Raw genomic sequence first — 14,551 nt, 5'->3', positions numbered from 1 at the left:
ACACAGAGCACCGGGTGGACACTTACATTAGGGGGACAGCTTGGGGGTTTTGTCGCGTTCGGTGGAAAATTGCACACAGTTAACGCTGCGTACCCCATCGAGCAATATCTTGCAGCATGCGTGATTGAGAATACGACCAATTTTGAAATTAGTCGCATTGTCGCTCAAGGCATGCACTTGGCTGCACCGTTTTTCATCCAATTCGATTATAATAATTGAATTGGAAGGTCAATTGCCCGCCAAGTTGCCTGATGTATGGCCACATTAATTTAGACAATAAATGGTATCATCCTGATTCAAAGATGCCCTATAAATGATGATAATGGCTGCTGGAGGCGCTTTGGTGCTGTAATCTTGAACCATCCATCTATGCAGAATACACATCACTGTACCTCTTGCTGTGACAGTATTTCACTCTGTAAGAGAACCCAGAGGCAGGACACTGCTATGGTCCGGATGGCTGCTGCTGTTCTGCCAGGATGCCACTTCACGTTGGGAAGCAGAATGTCCTTTATTAACGTTTCTGAGTGATTATGGAACTGTCTGGAGGAAAAACAGATAATGGTTTAGAAATGTCATAAGTGATTTTTTTAAACATTCTTTATATATCAAAGAGATTTTAACAATCAGAAGGAAACAATTGTCACAAACTGTTGTAAAAGCAAGACACTATGGGTATCATTCATAAACCTGTTGTCGGTAAGGAGAATCAGTGCGGGAAAACCCCGCTGTCGGTATTTTAGACTTCTGGGTGGGCATTCATGAAAAAGTGTTCACGTGCGATAGTAGTGCGGAGATTCCCCGAACTAGGCTGGTGGTAGGCAGGCGGTAGGCTTGCGGAGACACGGAAGCAGCCAAGTTGATACTTTTCTCCACATCACCAGGAAAGGTACAAAGGATCCGGGCACCATCAATTGCAAACATCACGCTTTATTTCATCCCCACCAATAGACAGATACAGGTGTAGAGGGCTGATCTCGATGAGATCAGCCCTCTACACCTGTATCTGTCTATTGGTGGGGATGAAATAAAGCGTGGTGTTTGCAATTGATGGTGCCCGGATCCTTTGTACCTTTCCTGGTGATGTGTTGAATCTACTGTCCGGAGGCACATCAAACTAACCACCTACCCCCACGTGTTTGCCAGCAGCAGCTAGTGCCGATTCTGTCCACTTCTTCTACCTTTGATACATTTCTCCGTGTTCAGCTCTGCTGCAGCTGCCTGGGAGGTCTGTGTGTCTCCATTCACTTACATTGTTATCACCACATCAGAGGGAGCGGTACTTCCCGACCTCACACCGCTTGCGGTGATCTTTATGTATTAACATTTTGCTACATTTTTTACAATAATCACCGCAAAAGGCGGTGATTTATCGCTCTGCTTGGTAAGGTCAGCTTTTCATGCGGAAGGAGCCTTTATGAATGCTGAATTTGCTACGTGGTCGGTAAAGTCAGCTGTTTAAGCATTTCCGCATGCGGAAATGCTTTATGAATGATACCCTATACATCATGTATGCAGCCATCTAGTAGTGCTTGCAAATGAACATACAACAGATCTGTGAATGAGAAACATAGTATACGCATCTAGGTAGGCATTAAACGAGTGTCTTTCACAAAATATCAACAGTACAAATAACAGCAAACAGTGTCAAAAAAAGGGAAAGCTAGAGGGGCCACAGGGCCCATCAGCATCATACACCCAGCGCCCCCATATGGAGGTTCCAGAACGGAAGCCAACAGGGATATGAACCATCCCTATTCTAAAGAAAACAATACAGGGAACTCCAAAGTGTAGTGTAAGTGAATGCAATAGGGAGCGGGGTATTGCAGCGTACAGAACTGGGTGACCCCACAAATCGCTATGCACTCATCTGACTTCAAAAACATAGAGCAGTGCATCCAGGTCAGCAGGGCTGGATTTACCATAAGGCACCGTAGGCACGTGCCTACAGGCACCTGATGATGAAGAGGAGGTTCCCCACCCCATGTGCCTCCCTCCCTCCCTATGTAGAAATCCGACAGAAGTGTAAGTGAGAGGTTACTCACCTGGGTCTCGGCATTCCACTGATGAGATCCCCGGTTAGTCAGGCACCTCAACTACTTAATACTGAGGGTACCTCTGGCTACCTAATGAGAAGTGATACCTGTAGCTAGCTATGACAGGCAAGGGACATAAGGGAGAAGTGACAGCTAGGACAGCCAGCATACTTGCAGTGCAGTTCGGTGGGGTTTGTAGATTCATAAAGGGTAACGTTTAGGGTGCCAGGACATCTGTGCCTATAGGCTCGGCTCCAGTGATGTAAATCCGTGCCTGCACGTCAGGGAGTATGCCTCTTCCTTGCCATGAATGGCGTGCATCAAGGACTGTCATCAGTGAAATTTTAATGCAAATTCACAATTTGAAAACAAGAGCTCTTTGTTGAAAAGAGCCATGTGGTTGTTTTAGGTGTGTGATTCACAGAACAGGATTTAGGGACTTTCAAGGATACCCGAGGTGACATGTGACATGATGAGATAGACAGGTGTATGTACAGTGCCTAGCACACAAATACTATGCTGTGTTCCTTTTTTTCTTTCTTTGCCTGAAAGAGTTAAAAACGTCAGGTATGTAAGTGGCAGTTCCTGTCTGAGTCAGGACTGGGTCAGACTACAGTGTGACCCTCACTGATAAGAAATTACAATTATAAAACACTTTCCTAGCAGAAAATGCCTTCTGAGAACAGGAAAGAATAGTTCATAGATTTTAGCTCTGGCATACTTCAATGAATAGGTCATTGAACAAAAACAATAAAACAGTAAAAAATTAAAAAGTAGATTTAAATATAAAATAAAACTGTGGAATATCTTAAAAAGTCATTTTTAGGAGAAGGAGGATAGATACAATTGTTTATTTCATTAGTTTATTTTCACTTCGGGTGTCCTTTCACAGTCACTGTCGGCTTTCTAATGTGGCACTAATTTTTTTTTTTTTAAAGTGAACTTACATTATTATACCTCTTTATTATTATATCTAATGCATATCATGGGATCTCAACTAAATCATATTATTATACTGCTGCAAGCTAACAACCAGTCTACTCTCTAGCTGTTAGCACAGTACTAATGAAAGCAGGTCATTATTACCTGGCTGATGAGTTTCTTGTTTATGCCAGTGAGAATGCCAGTGCAAGTTACAAGAAAATAAAACAATCTTTACAAAGTATAAAGACAAACATGCCACCCACACATATTAAAACCACAAAATGAACAGTTGGAGGTAATCCAAAATACCGTTTTGGGGAAAAAAAAAAAAAAAGAATAAGCTGCCTACATACTGTATAGGAGATGTGCATCATCCTTTTACAGCTCTGTAACACAAATATAGAACAATAAAATACCTTTCTGACTAATATTTGGGATCTCTGGGGAGCCAAGGAGATGTGGCTTTAGCTGAAAAATATTATCGCTGCACAATACATTCTGAAATGAGTGTTACAAAAACAGGGCTGTGGAGTCGGAGTTGAGGAGTCGGAGCAATTTTGGGTACCCGGAGTCGGTGGTTTCATAAACTGAGGAGTCGGATGATTTTTGTACCAAATCCACAGCCCTGGTGAGTATTAAAGTAAGAAGTCGAGGAGTCTGACCCATTTTGGGTACCTGGAGTCAGAGTCGGAGTCGGTAGTTTCATAAACTGAGGAGTCGGAGTTGGATGATTTTTGTACCGACTCCAAAGCCCTGTACAAAAAATGATTATCCTATTTCAATTAGAAGCTAGCTAGGATTTTCAAATACTGTTGTGTGTTTTGTAAAAAAAAAAAACGTAGCAAAACACGGCTTTGGGTGGCCGATAGTAGCGTATCTCGAGTGGTACAGGCATGGCTCGTGCCTGCCCCCGGTCCTGTGCCGCCACCGCTGCCTCCTTGTATGCTGCCTGCCACTGCTGTGTCCTGTCTCTGCTATGTCACAACATCAGTCACACCTCCAATCAGGGGTGACCGAAGTGTAAAGAGGGGCATGGTACCCCGCGGACACAGCACTGCACTGTGATGTCATTAGTAACTTCCACAGGGGTACTGGATTTGATGTTTCATACAAGGGGTGCATATTCTTATTTATTGTATTTATAAAGCTTATTTATTATAAAACCTATTATGTGGTACTACAACTACTATTATGCAGTACAGGTAGGACAAACAAGAAGCTCACAACATAAAACAAGGTCATGCAAATGTCTTTGATAACAGTAGTTCAATGTCTTTAGTAAAGATAGAGTCTGTTCTAGTCCGTGAGAGGGGTATCCCATAGTGAGGTTTCATAATCAAGCTGGAAGATGGTGGTGTTTTTGATCATGATATGCATATCTGCAATACAGTCATTAATAAAGGGGTACATGCTGTAATGACATTAAGAAACACAGCTCTAAAAATTTACATTGTATTCCAGGGTTGCCCTATGAGGCACATGATCCATTTCCTTGTATGTAAGCGTGAGGCTGTCCTGCTATACTGTAAGGGCCCGTTTCCACTAGTGCGGTGCGAATCGCTGGGATTCCACCGCTGACAAAATCGCATGCGGATGCGATTCTGCATGCGATTTTTGCCGCGATTTCGCATGCGATTTCGCATAGGCAGGCTATCAGCGATTTTAACTATGTCACTGCTTGGCTCAATGTACATTAGTTTCAGTGCGAATTCGCACGCGAAATCGCGGCAAAAACGCATGTGCGATTTCCCCTATTAAATACATTGCCTGCGAATCGCCTGCATTCCACACGCAGGCGAATTCTGCAGGCCCTACCGTGCAGAAAAATCCTGCACAGAAAAACGCACCAAAAAACTGACAAGTGGAAACAGTCTCATCCACTTGTATTGGTTATGCAAATCCGCATGCAGACAACGCATGCGGATTCGCTCTAGTGGAAACGGGCCCTAACTCTTACAACATAATGCATTTTTGCTTTGATGGCGCTCTCGCTCCCATTCCCACAGACTTTAACTTGTGCTTTGTCTGTCTTTAGTAAGTTAATTAAGTAACAATTCTGTGTAGGACTAGGCAGAACAATACGTCTTTCAAGCATCCCTATCTGCAATACTGTATGATGAGCGCCCAAAATTCCATGAATGAGAGCTTATTGTTTTATGTTGTGAAGGAAGTAGTGGTGAAACTATACTAACCCTTTAGAGTTGACAGTCTCGTTGGGTTTTAGAAGAAGTTTCGAAAGCATGGTGAAGACTTTCAGACGCATCTGAGGTTCTTTGGATGGTTGGAGGCAGGTCTTCAAAACTAGCATTAACAGATCGAGATGCTCGCCAATAACAGGGCCTGAAGAAAGGACACATCATGAATGTAAATATTACAGCTCAGGATGTGTGCAGAAGCAGCCAAATAACGCTCAACACAAGTATAAATGTCACATGACTTTTCTTAAAGGGACGCTAACCTTAACCTACAAATGTGTAACAGCAATATTTTGTTTGTAGTAACAGTTACCTAGGACATAATGGTTGTTTAGATAAAACCTTTAATGACTAAAGCTGGCCACTAACGGTCCAATTTCTAGCGAAAAATCGTTCGAGCGATCAGATATTCTGATCGGATTGGTTGTAAATAATCTCCATTGGTGGACACAATCGATTATGAACGAGTGAAAAAAATGTCGCCCGAATGAATTTTCGTCAAACGAAAATGTGGATTTTCTTGGTGGTCGTGATAGATAGGAAGCAATGATTGGTTAGTTGATGGTGTAGTGAACGATTTTTCGTCCGATCAGAATTTCTGATCGCTCGAACGATTTCTCGCTAGAAATTGGACCGTTAGTGCCAGCTTAAAGAGAACCCGAGGTGGGAATTACTTTTACTATTGGGGCACAGAGGCTGGTTGTGCGCACTAAGACCAGCCTCTGTTGCCCCATCGTGTGTCTCCATGTCCCCCCTGCTCGCCGCTATACCCCCCGCATTGCTGGCGACACGCAGCGTGTTGCCAGCTCAATGTTTACCTTGCGCTGTCAGTCAGCGCTGCTCCCCTGCCTCCTCCGCATCGGCGCACCCGCCCGTGTCCCTTCCCTCCCGCTGATAGGAGGGAAGTGACGCGGCGGGTGGCGCCGATGCGGAGGAGGCGGGGGAGCGGCGCTGACTGACAGCGCAAGGTAAACATTGAGCTGGCGACACAGCCAGCAATGCGGGGGGTATAGCGGCGAGCAGGGGGGACATGGAGACACACGATGGGGCAACAGAGGCAGGTCTTAGTGCGCACAACCAGCCTCTGTGCCCCAATAGTAAAAGTAATTCCCACCTCGGGTTCTCTTTTTAAAGATACCCATACATCTGGTGATGGGCAGATTCGACCAAGAGACAACTCTCTCTCTGATCGAATCTGATTAGAGAGACATCAGTCTCTGACATCTGTCGGCTGCCCATTGTGACCAAATCGGCCCGCAATATTAAGTCATGTAGGGGCACCCTTAGATGTGATTCTTACAAGCACTGTAAAGAAGCCAGTAATGCTGTATAAAATACATCCTTTGCCATAGTAGACACTGTTGTAAGTATCGCACAGGTTTTCTTTAAAGAGCAGCTACAAACAACAATGAAAGTACCCAGGATGCAACTTCCCAGTTGTAGCCAGGAAACACTGTACTGTGCTTGAAAGTTGGCAAGTTTCAAAATGTTCTATATTTTTATATGAATATGACCTAAAACATTTAATTTTCATACAAGTCTTAACATAGATCAACAAAACCTAACCATATGAAACATTATTATTTAATTTGGTAATGTATTTATGGAAAAGAAAATATCCTTTAACATTTTGCATGTGGAGAAAATAAGTAAATTCCAGACCATCCTTAAGGCCCCTTTCACACGTAAGTGGGAATCACGCAATTCCCGCTAACTGCAAACCGCTAGAGTTTTTAAAAAACGGTAGTCCTATTCTAGCCTATGGCAGTGCTCCCACTACCACGATCGCAGGCATTTTGCGATTATCGCTAAATCACAAACGAGTTACCTGCAGCGATTTGCCAGCTATTCTGGAGCGATTTGCATGTATAGAACCGCTCATCGCTATCGCTCCCAAAACGCTTATTTGTCCAGTGATTTTTCTGCGTTTATCATGGAAAAATCACGCCCGCAAAACGCTAGCGGTAATCGCTAGCGTTTTACGATTTCTAGTGTGAACGAACAAGCCCTTAAGGGTTTGACTCTACCAATAAGAAATTCAAGAACCCCGTTAACCTACCCAAATATAACTTCGAATGCACTGTGTGTAATAGTGGAGATTTCAAAAGAACTCAGACAAAATCCCTGGATCAACATCACTGGGCATTACCTAGTAATTGTAGTCATGGATGTCCCTCAACGCAAGGAAAGCATCTAAGCCCCCTTTAACCTGCCTGGCGTTCTATTAAGATCGCCAGGGAGGCTGCGGGAGGGTTTTTTTTTAATAGAAAAACTGAAAGTTGGCTGCATGAAAGCCCACTAGAGGGCGCTCCGGAGGCGTTCTTCCGATCGCCTCCGGCGCCCAGAATAAACAAGGAAGGCCGCAATGAGCAGCCTTCCTTGTTTTGCTTACATCGTCGCCATAGCGACGAGCGGAGTGACGTCATCGACGTCAGCCGACGTCCTGAGGTCAGCCGCCTCCGATCCAGCCCTAAGCGCTGGCCGGAACTTTTTGTTCCGGCTACGCTGGGCTCTGGCGGCTGGGGGGACCCTCTTTCGCCGCTGCTCGTGGCGGATTGCCGCAGAGCGGCGGCGATCAGGCAGCACACGCAGCTGGCAAAGTGCCGGCTGCGTGTGCTGCTTTTTATTTGAGCCAAATCGGCCCAGCAGGGCCTGAGCGGCAGGCTCCGGCGGTACTGGACGAGCTGAGCTCGTCCAGACCGCCCAGCAGGTTAAATGCAGGTATAGAGTTTGCCATAACTACTTCCTGTGGCAATGCATTCCATATCTTAATCACTCTTACTGTAAAGAACCCTTTCCTAAATAAATGGCTAAAAAATGTTTCCTCCATGCGCAGATCATGTCCTCTAGTCCTTTGAGAAGGCCTAGTGACAAAAAGCTCATCCGCCAAGCTTTTATATTGCCCTCTGATGTATTTATACATGTTAATTTTATCCCCTCTAAGGCGTCTTTTCTCTAGACTAAATAAACCAAGTTTATCTAACCTTTCTTGGTAAGCGAGACCTTCCATCTCACGTATCAATTTTGTTGCTCGTCTCTGCACCTGCTCTAAAACTGCAATATCTTTCCTGTAATGTGGTGCCCAGAACTGAATTCCATATTCCAGATGTGGCCTTACTAGAGAGTTAAACAGGGGCAATATTATGCTAGCATCTCGAGTTTTTATTTCCGTTTTAATGCATCCCAAAATTTTGTTAGCTTTAGCTGCAGCAGCTTGGCATTGAGTACAATTATGTAACTTGTTGTCGATGAGTACTCCTAAATTCTTCTCCAAGTTTGATGTCCCCAACTGTATCCCATTTATTTTGCATGGTGCTAGACCATTGGTTCGACCAAAATGCATGACTTTACATTTTTCAACATTGAATTTCATCTGCCATGTATGTGCCCATATAGCCATCCTATCCACCAGATCCTGTTGCAATATGTCCCTATCTTCCTGAGAGTTGATGACTCTGCACAATTTTGTACCATCTGCAAAAATGGCAACATTGCTTACTACTATTGCATCTACTAGGTCATTAATAAATAAATTGAAGAGCACTGGACCCAGTACAGACACCTGTGGGACCCCACTGCTAACAGTCACCCATTTTGAGTATGATCCATTGACCACAACGCTTTGTTTTCTGTCCATTAGCCAGTACCCTATCCATGCACATAGACTCTTCCCCAGTCCTTGCATCCTCAACATTTGCACCAGACTTTTATGTGGAACAGTGTCGAAGGCCTTTGCAAAGTCCAAGTATATCACATCTACAGCATTCCCAATATCCACATTAGCATTCACTACCTCATAAAAGCTGAGCATGTTAGTCAAACAGGACCTGTCTTTAGTAAACCCATGCTGATGCTAAGAAATAAGATTATTTTCTACTATGAAGTCATGTATAGTATCTCTTAGTAACCCCTCAAATAGTTTGCATACAACTGATGTTAAGCTTACAGGTCTATAATTTCCTGGATCTGATTTTTTCAGGGCTGTGGAGTCGGAGTCGTGGAGTTGGAGTCGGGGCAATTTTGGGTGCCTGGAGTCGGAGTCGGGAAAAAATGCACCGACTCCGACTCCTAATGAATTTAAACTGTAATTAAAATAGAGAATATGATAGAATGTTCTATTTCTCAGGTAATAGTCATCATAAATAATGTATACATACAGTAATAAACCAATCAAAATTAGTTACTTGTGCTGCTTCAATAAAGCAGTCCCCTGATTGTGACTGTATATATGATGTGTACACAGGAATCTCGTATATATACTAAATAACATCTATGCTGTAAGAATAAAGCGCTTCCACAGCCAGGAGCGTTCTGCACCTGCACAACAGTGCTGCGCAGGTGTAATACGCTCCCGGCGGCGGAGTGTGTGCATGCGCACTACGCCAGACTGGCTCAAGTACCTGGACTCATAGCAGAAGATCCAGGTGGCGGAGGAGGACAGCGAGGGACTGATTAGCCTGAAGGGGGCTGGAGGAAGCCCCAGGTATCATCTGTCTCAGGTTTACTTTGTTACACAGTATTACTATATTCTACATATGCACTCCCCACAGAGCTGCAGGGAATCCACTGAGAATGCTGTGCACATTGAACACAGAGGTGTTGTCTATCACCCATAAACCTGGTTCAGATTGTGCATGAAGAATGTGTAATAGAGGAAGTATCTCCTTATTCCCCTGCACATCACTCTTACATGTACCCACAGTCACATTGCCTAGGGCCTGATAGATGTTCTTTGTTCCGGCCTGTACCTTTTACAAGTACTCTTACCAAGGACTAGTTTTAGTCTATGACTAAAGGGAATAAATATAGTAGTCTACATATCCTTCTCACTTCAGTTGTCTTTTAAAATTCCTAAGCGCTGGCAGTTGAGACGAATTTCATGTTACATACTTTCATTCAACAAGATTGTAATATGCAAATTAGAGGAGTCGGAGTCGAGGAGTCGGTGGAATCCTAAACTGAGGAGTCGGAGGATTTTTGTACCGACTCCACAGCCCTGGATTTTTTGCCCATCTTAAATGATGGGAAAAAATGGGCTGTACGCCAATCCACTGAGACTCTGCCAGTTAAAAGAGAGTCACAAAATATAAGATAAAGGGGTTTATCTATAACTGAACTTAATTCCCTTAGGACCCGAGGATGCATGCCATCTGGGCCAAGTGCCTTGTCTATTTTTAATTTATTTAGTCTTGCCTTCACTTCTTCCTGCGTTAAGTATTTAATATTACAATTGGAAGAATAAGACTCTTCTGCATCTGTAATTTGCAACAGTGATGTTTCCCTTGTGAAGACAGAAGCAAAGAAAGCATTTAATACCGCGTTTCCCCGAAAATAAGACACTGTCTTATATTAATTTTTGCTCTAAGAGATGTGCTAGGGCTTATTTTCAGAGGAGGTCTTATTTTTGGGCAAACACTGGTAGTTTTCCTATACAAAATGTACATACTGTATGCCATGTGCAACATATTATTATTATTTATTGTATTTATAAAGCACCAACATATTACGCAGCGCTGCACAATAGATAAAAGGGTTAACATACAAGGTAGGACATACAGGAAACTCACAACAAAACAAGATCATGCAAATGATTTGATAACAATACAATGTCATAGGTCAAAATAGAGATTGTTCTAGTCCACAAAAGGGGTGATTGTCAGTAAGATTGCATAATCAAGCTGGAAACACTAAAGGTAGCCATACACTGGTCGATTTGCCATCAGATTCGACCAACAGATAGATCCCTCTCTGATCGAATCTGATCAGAGAGGGATCGTATGGCTACCTTTACTGCAAACAGATTGTGAACCGATTTCAGCCTGAAACCGTTCACAATCTGTTGTGGTGGTGGTGGTGGTGCTGCCGCCGCTCCCCCCGCCCGCATGCCCGCATACATTACCTGCTCCGCCGGCGCGACTCCAGTCCCCAGGTCACCGCTGCTCCGTCTCCACTCTGGTCTCCGGCCCCGGCATGCTTTACTTCTTCCTGCCCGGCAGGAAGTTTAAACAGTAGAGCGCCCTCTACTGTTTAAACTTCCTGCCGGGCAGGAGGAACTGAAGCATGCCAGAGACCAGCGCGGACACGGAGCAGCGGTGACCGGGAGTAGTCGCGCCGGCGGAGTAGGTAATGTATTGCCGCTCTATTGCGTCGGTCGTCGGGCACTCGAACGCCGCTAGCGACGCGCTCCCTACCCGCTAGCGATCGACGGTAATTTTTCTGCACGGAGCGATCGACGGGATCGGACGAAATGGATCGAAATTCGGCGTGTAGCGCGAACGATTGGCAGCAGATTCGATCCCAGTGATCGAATCTGCTGTCGAAACGGCAGCAAATCGGGCCAGTGTATGGCCAGCTTAAGGGAGAGGGCCCACCAGAGGCTTACAATCTAAAGGGTGGGGCTGGAGACAATAGGTGCATCTGTTGAGAGGGTGTCTAACAGAACATATTATGGTGCTGATGTAGGGGGGTATGTGAGCATGAAAGGGTGAGTCTTGAGAGCTTGTGTGAAGGTATTAAAGGTGGGGGCGAGTCTGGTGGCTGGAGGGAGCGAGTTCCAGAGAGCAGCTTATTGCGGGTGGACCTGGCATTCCAGAGGCCACAGGAAACAGGGAGCGAATACCTAGGGGTAGGATGGATAGGAATAAGGTTATGCCGAGGGGGTGTGTTGGTAGAGTGTGGGGGGGAGGGAAGGGAGGTGCATGGGGGTTGGGGGCTAAAAGGGAGTCTAAGGACAGAAGGGGAGAGGGTGCGGGGAAACAGAAGGGGGACAAGGTGTAGAAGGAGGTGGAGGTACAGCATGGGGTGATGGGGGAGAGCGAGATGGGGAGGGAGATAGCAGGGAGATAACATACACAGAGCTTGTGGGTTGCAGATATTGGCTCTCAATTACAGGAAATTAATTCTGCTGATCATGTAATTAAGGGTCTATTTCTTGCAGGCAGAGAACTCTGTCAAGCTCCCCAGAGCTATAATGATGTAACACCTTTTAAATGCTTTAACTGTAAAGAAATCCTCCAGACACCAATCAAGTTATTTTTAAGAAATATTTGTATTAAATCATATGGATAAAAAAGTTCAGTGACAAAACACATTCATAAACTTCTTCTTAGCAGTTGAGTATAGGTAGGCCTCTGCATACATCCGCCTGCTAGGATCAGGGCTAGTTCAGGAAACATATATGTGATACAGTTTATTTGCATTAACTTGCCAGAATTTTCCTCACACAGCGCTCCGCTATCTGCCACTTCTTCACCGCTGTCTTTTTAAAGGGGACCTGAATTCTTGCACAGGACAGAAGGAAACGTAGAGAAATGTCTGGCGGTTACCTAGCAACATCCAGGATGGGACAGAATATGTGAAATTGATGGTTGTGAATTATCACTTAACATATAAGAAGCACCGCTGTCTCCTCTGTATTTTGTCTGCCAATCTCTTTAGACACTGCACTGCAGTCTTCACTCCTTTTCTTTAATCCTGTCACTTGTTTCTCCGTCTCACTCTTGTATGCATTATTGTCCTGTTGTCTCTGTGTCATGACTCACTGTAATGTCTCTGCTGTTTTCTGTTATCTCTCTCTGTTACAGGTACATTTTAATATCCTTGTCTTTCATTCTTATTGCTTACTGCTTCTCTTCTGACTTATCTCTCCAGTATTGCTGCTCTTTACTGGCCTGTAGTTGTGAGTGGTCTCTCTCCTCTCCTGTTATGTCTGCAGCTCTCTTTCCCTTCCTTAGTTTAGTTTTCAATAAGTGCTCACTTGTCTGTGGCTCTGCCTTGCTCAGACTGTCTCACCAATGGCTGGTCTCTTCTTGTGTCTCTCCTCTATTTCCTCACAAATCAAGCGTATTTCTTGCTGCAGTCCAGTATAGTATTGTGACACAATTTATTTCTTGCTGCCTCATCAGCTCAGTCTCCATGGCTACTCAGCTCCTCCCCCTCACTAGCCTTCAACTGTAAAACTCAACTGTTACTTCCTCCCTGCACATGCCCAGCTTCTCTCTCCTCTTTTCTGCTCATGGGCTCCCCCTGGCGGCACCTGCAGGCTCCCTTGACAGCAGCACTTTCCACAAAAAGTCAATGCATCTGTAACCCTTGGTGTGTGTGTCTTTTGCAATGACACACACACACACAGGGTTACATTCACCCCCTTTTTTTCAAATTGTAGTCCCTACAATTTTTCTTTTAACCAAGTCACAGTGTCTACATATAATCCGAACTGTTCAGGAAGCGGGGAATGTTGAGTATGTTTCCATTTTGACTCGTGGTCTAGTTCTGTTTGTGTAGAGCACCTTTGCTCTCCCTTCTCTGACTTCTCAAACTCTTTGTCTTGAGCCACCTTGACGTTTGTAAGCTGAATGGTTTCCAATGAACACTGTGTCCGTTTAGAACGCTTGAGCCGTTGAGGTTGTGACATCGGTTGCCAATACGATTGCACTATCTTACTTTGAGAAGTGTCTGTTCTATGTTGCAATACTTCATCTCCTACTAAGAAGTCATAAATTATTACTTTCTGACTAGGTCCTGGTATTTCTTTCTTTATCCGACTGCTTTCTTCAGCCTTCTCATGGCCTAAATCTTTTGGTGCTCTACCCTGAGCATGAATAATAGGTTCCAGCTTCCAGAAATCTTCCAGTATCACTTGTTGTTCTTCCTGGTTGAGGAACAGATGAATCCTGATCACACCTCTGTCTAAAATTCCGCACTCTCCCTAGCCAAAAGGCCCGGGGAGCTGCGTTAGTTGGCTATGCATATGGGAAGTACAGACCAAAGCACCCTACTTCCGCATGGGATCTGCCATATCCCAGTTTTTTTCAGGTGCACCTGGAGCGCCACTTCCAGGGGCAGTACGCCTAAGCAAAGCCCTCAGCCATTCAACCTCGACCAGGCGTAGATCCATTCAATCAGCCTCTGGTAATTACGACCAGGAAGGACACCCTGCCACAGTGCCATCCCTCCAGGTCCCCCCAAAAAACCTCAAGAACAGATACTACACTTGATCTTAGCCAAAAGGCCGAGAAGCGATTGCCTGACACATATATAGGACTGAATAGAACGCACATTATACTGCTGCTCTCCCTTATCCAGGCTTTGTATTGAGCGTGACTTGCTGGTGTCATGTGGGCTGCTGCCTAGCTAGGGCTTAAATTCGGAGGATGTCTTACATTTCTTGAAATTCCTGCTAGGTTTTATTCTCAGGGGATGTCTTACTTTAGGGGAGAAAAACAAAAGTTTGCTTTCTTAAAACAGAAAGAATTTGAGATAATTCAGGTTGGAGTGAGCTTAAGATGTCTCCCAGTGCATCACTGCTGAATATATGCAAATTAACCATTGTACCCTTAGACGCTAAACACACCTCCAGAACCGCTGGAATGCAATGATGTGTCAGCTTGTTAATTT

At 44.6% G+C, this 14,551-nt stretch overlaps 1 protein-coding gene and 1 pseudogene across 7 annotated transcripts in view; both read right to left on the bottom strand.

Annotated features, from left to right (window-relative positions):
- The window catches only part of LOC137552128 (dynein axonemal assembly factor 5-like), a 625,885-nt gene extending 612,767 nt beyond the window's left edge, over positions 1-13,118 (bottom strand). For 5 of the 7 annotated variants that reach the window (XM_068271378.1, XM_068271377.1, XM_068271376.1 and 2 more), the window contains exons 1-3: positions 12,363-13,117; positions 5,153-5,300; positions 393-543 (exon numbers count right to left, since the gene is read on the bottom strand). In XM_068271378.1, the coding sequence (XP_068127479.1) occupies positions 393-543; positions 5,153-5,268 (267 nt within the window). In that variant the 5' untranslated portion in view covers positions 5,269-5,300; positions 12,363-13,117. Of the gene's footprint in view, positions 1-392; positions 544-5,152; positions 5,301-12,362 lie in introns of all 7 variants that reach the window. The other 2 variants (XM_068271375.1, XM_068271381.1) reach the window with 2 other exon arrangements.
- Positions 13,119-14,107: 989 nt separating this feature from the next.
- On the bottom strand, positions 14,108-14,177 carry LOC137533119 (U2 spliceosomal RNA; annotated as a pseudogene).
- Between the last annotated feature and the right edge of the window lie 374 nt (positions 14,178-14,551).

The sequence above is a fragment of the Hyperolius riggenbachi genome, chromosome 1 (genome assembly GCF_040937935.1).
Source record: "Hyperolius riggenbachi isolate aHypRig1 chromosome 1, aHypRig1.pri, whole genome shotgun sequence".
NCBI classification, from domain to species: domain Eukaryota; kingdom Metazoa; phylum Chordata; class Amphibia; order Anura; family Hyperoliidae; genus Hyperolius; species Hyperolius riggenbachi.
Note: the sequence above shows the minus strand (reverse complement) of the source record. Positions and strands in the feature narration are given on the sequence as shown.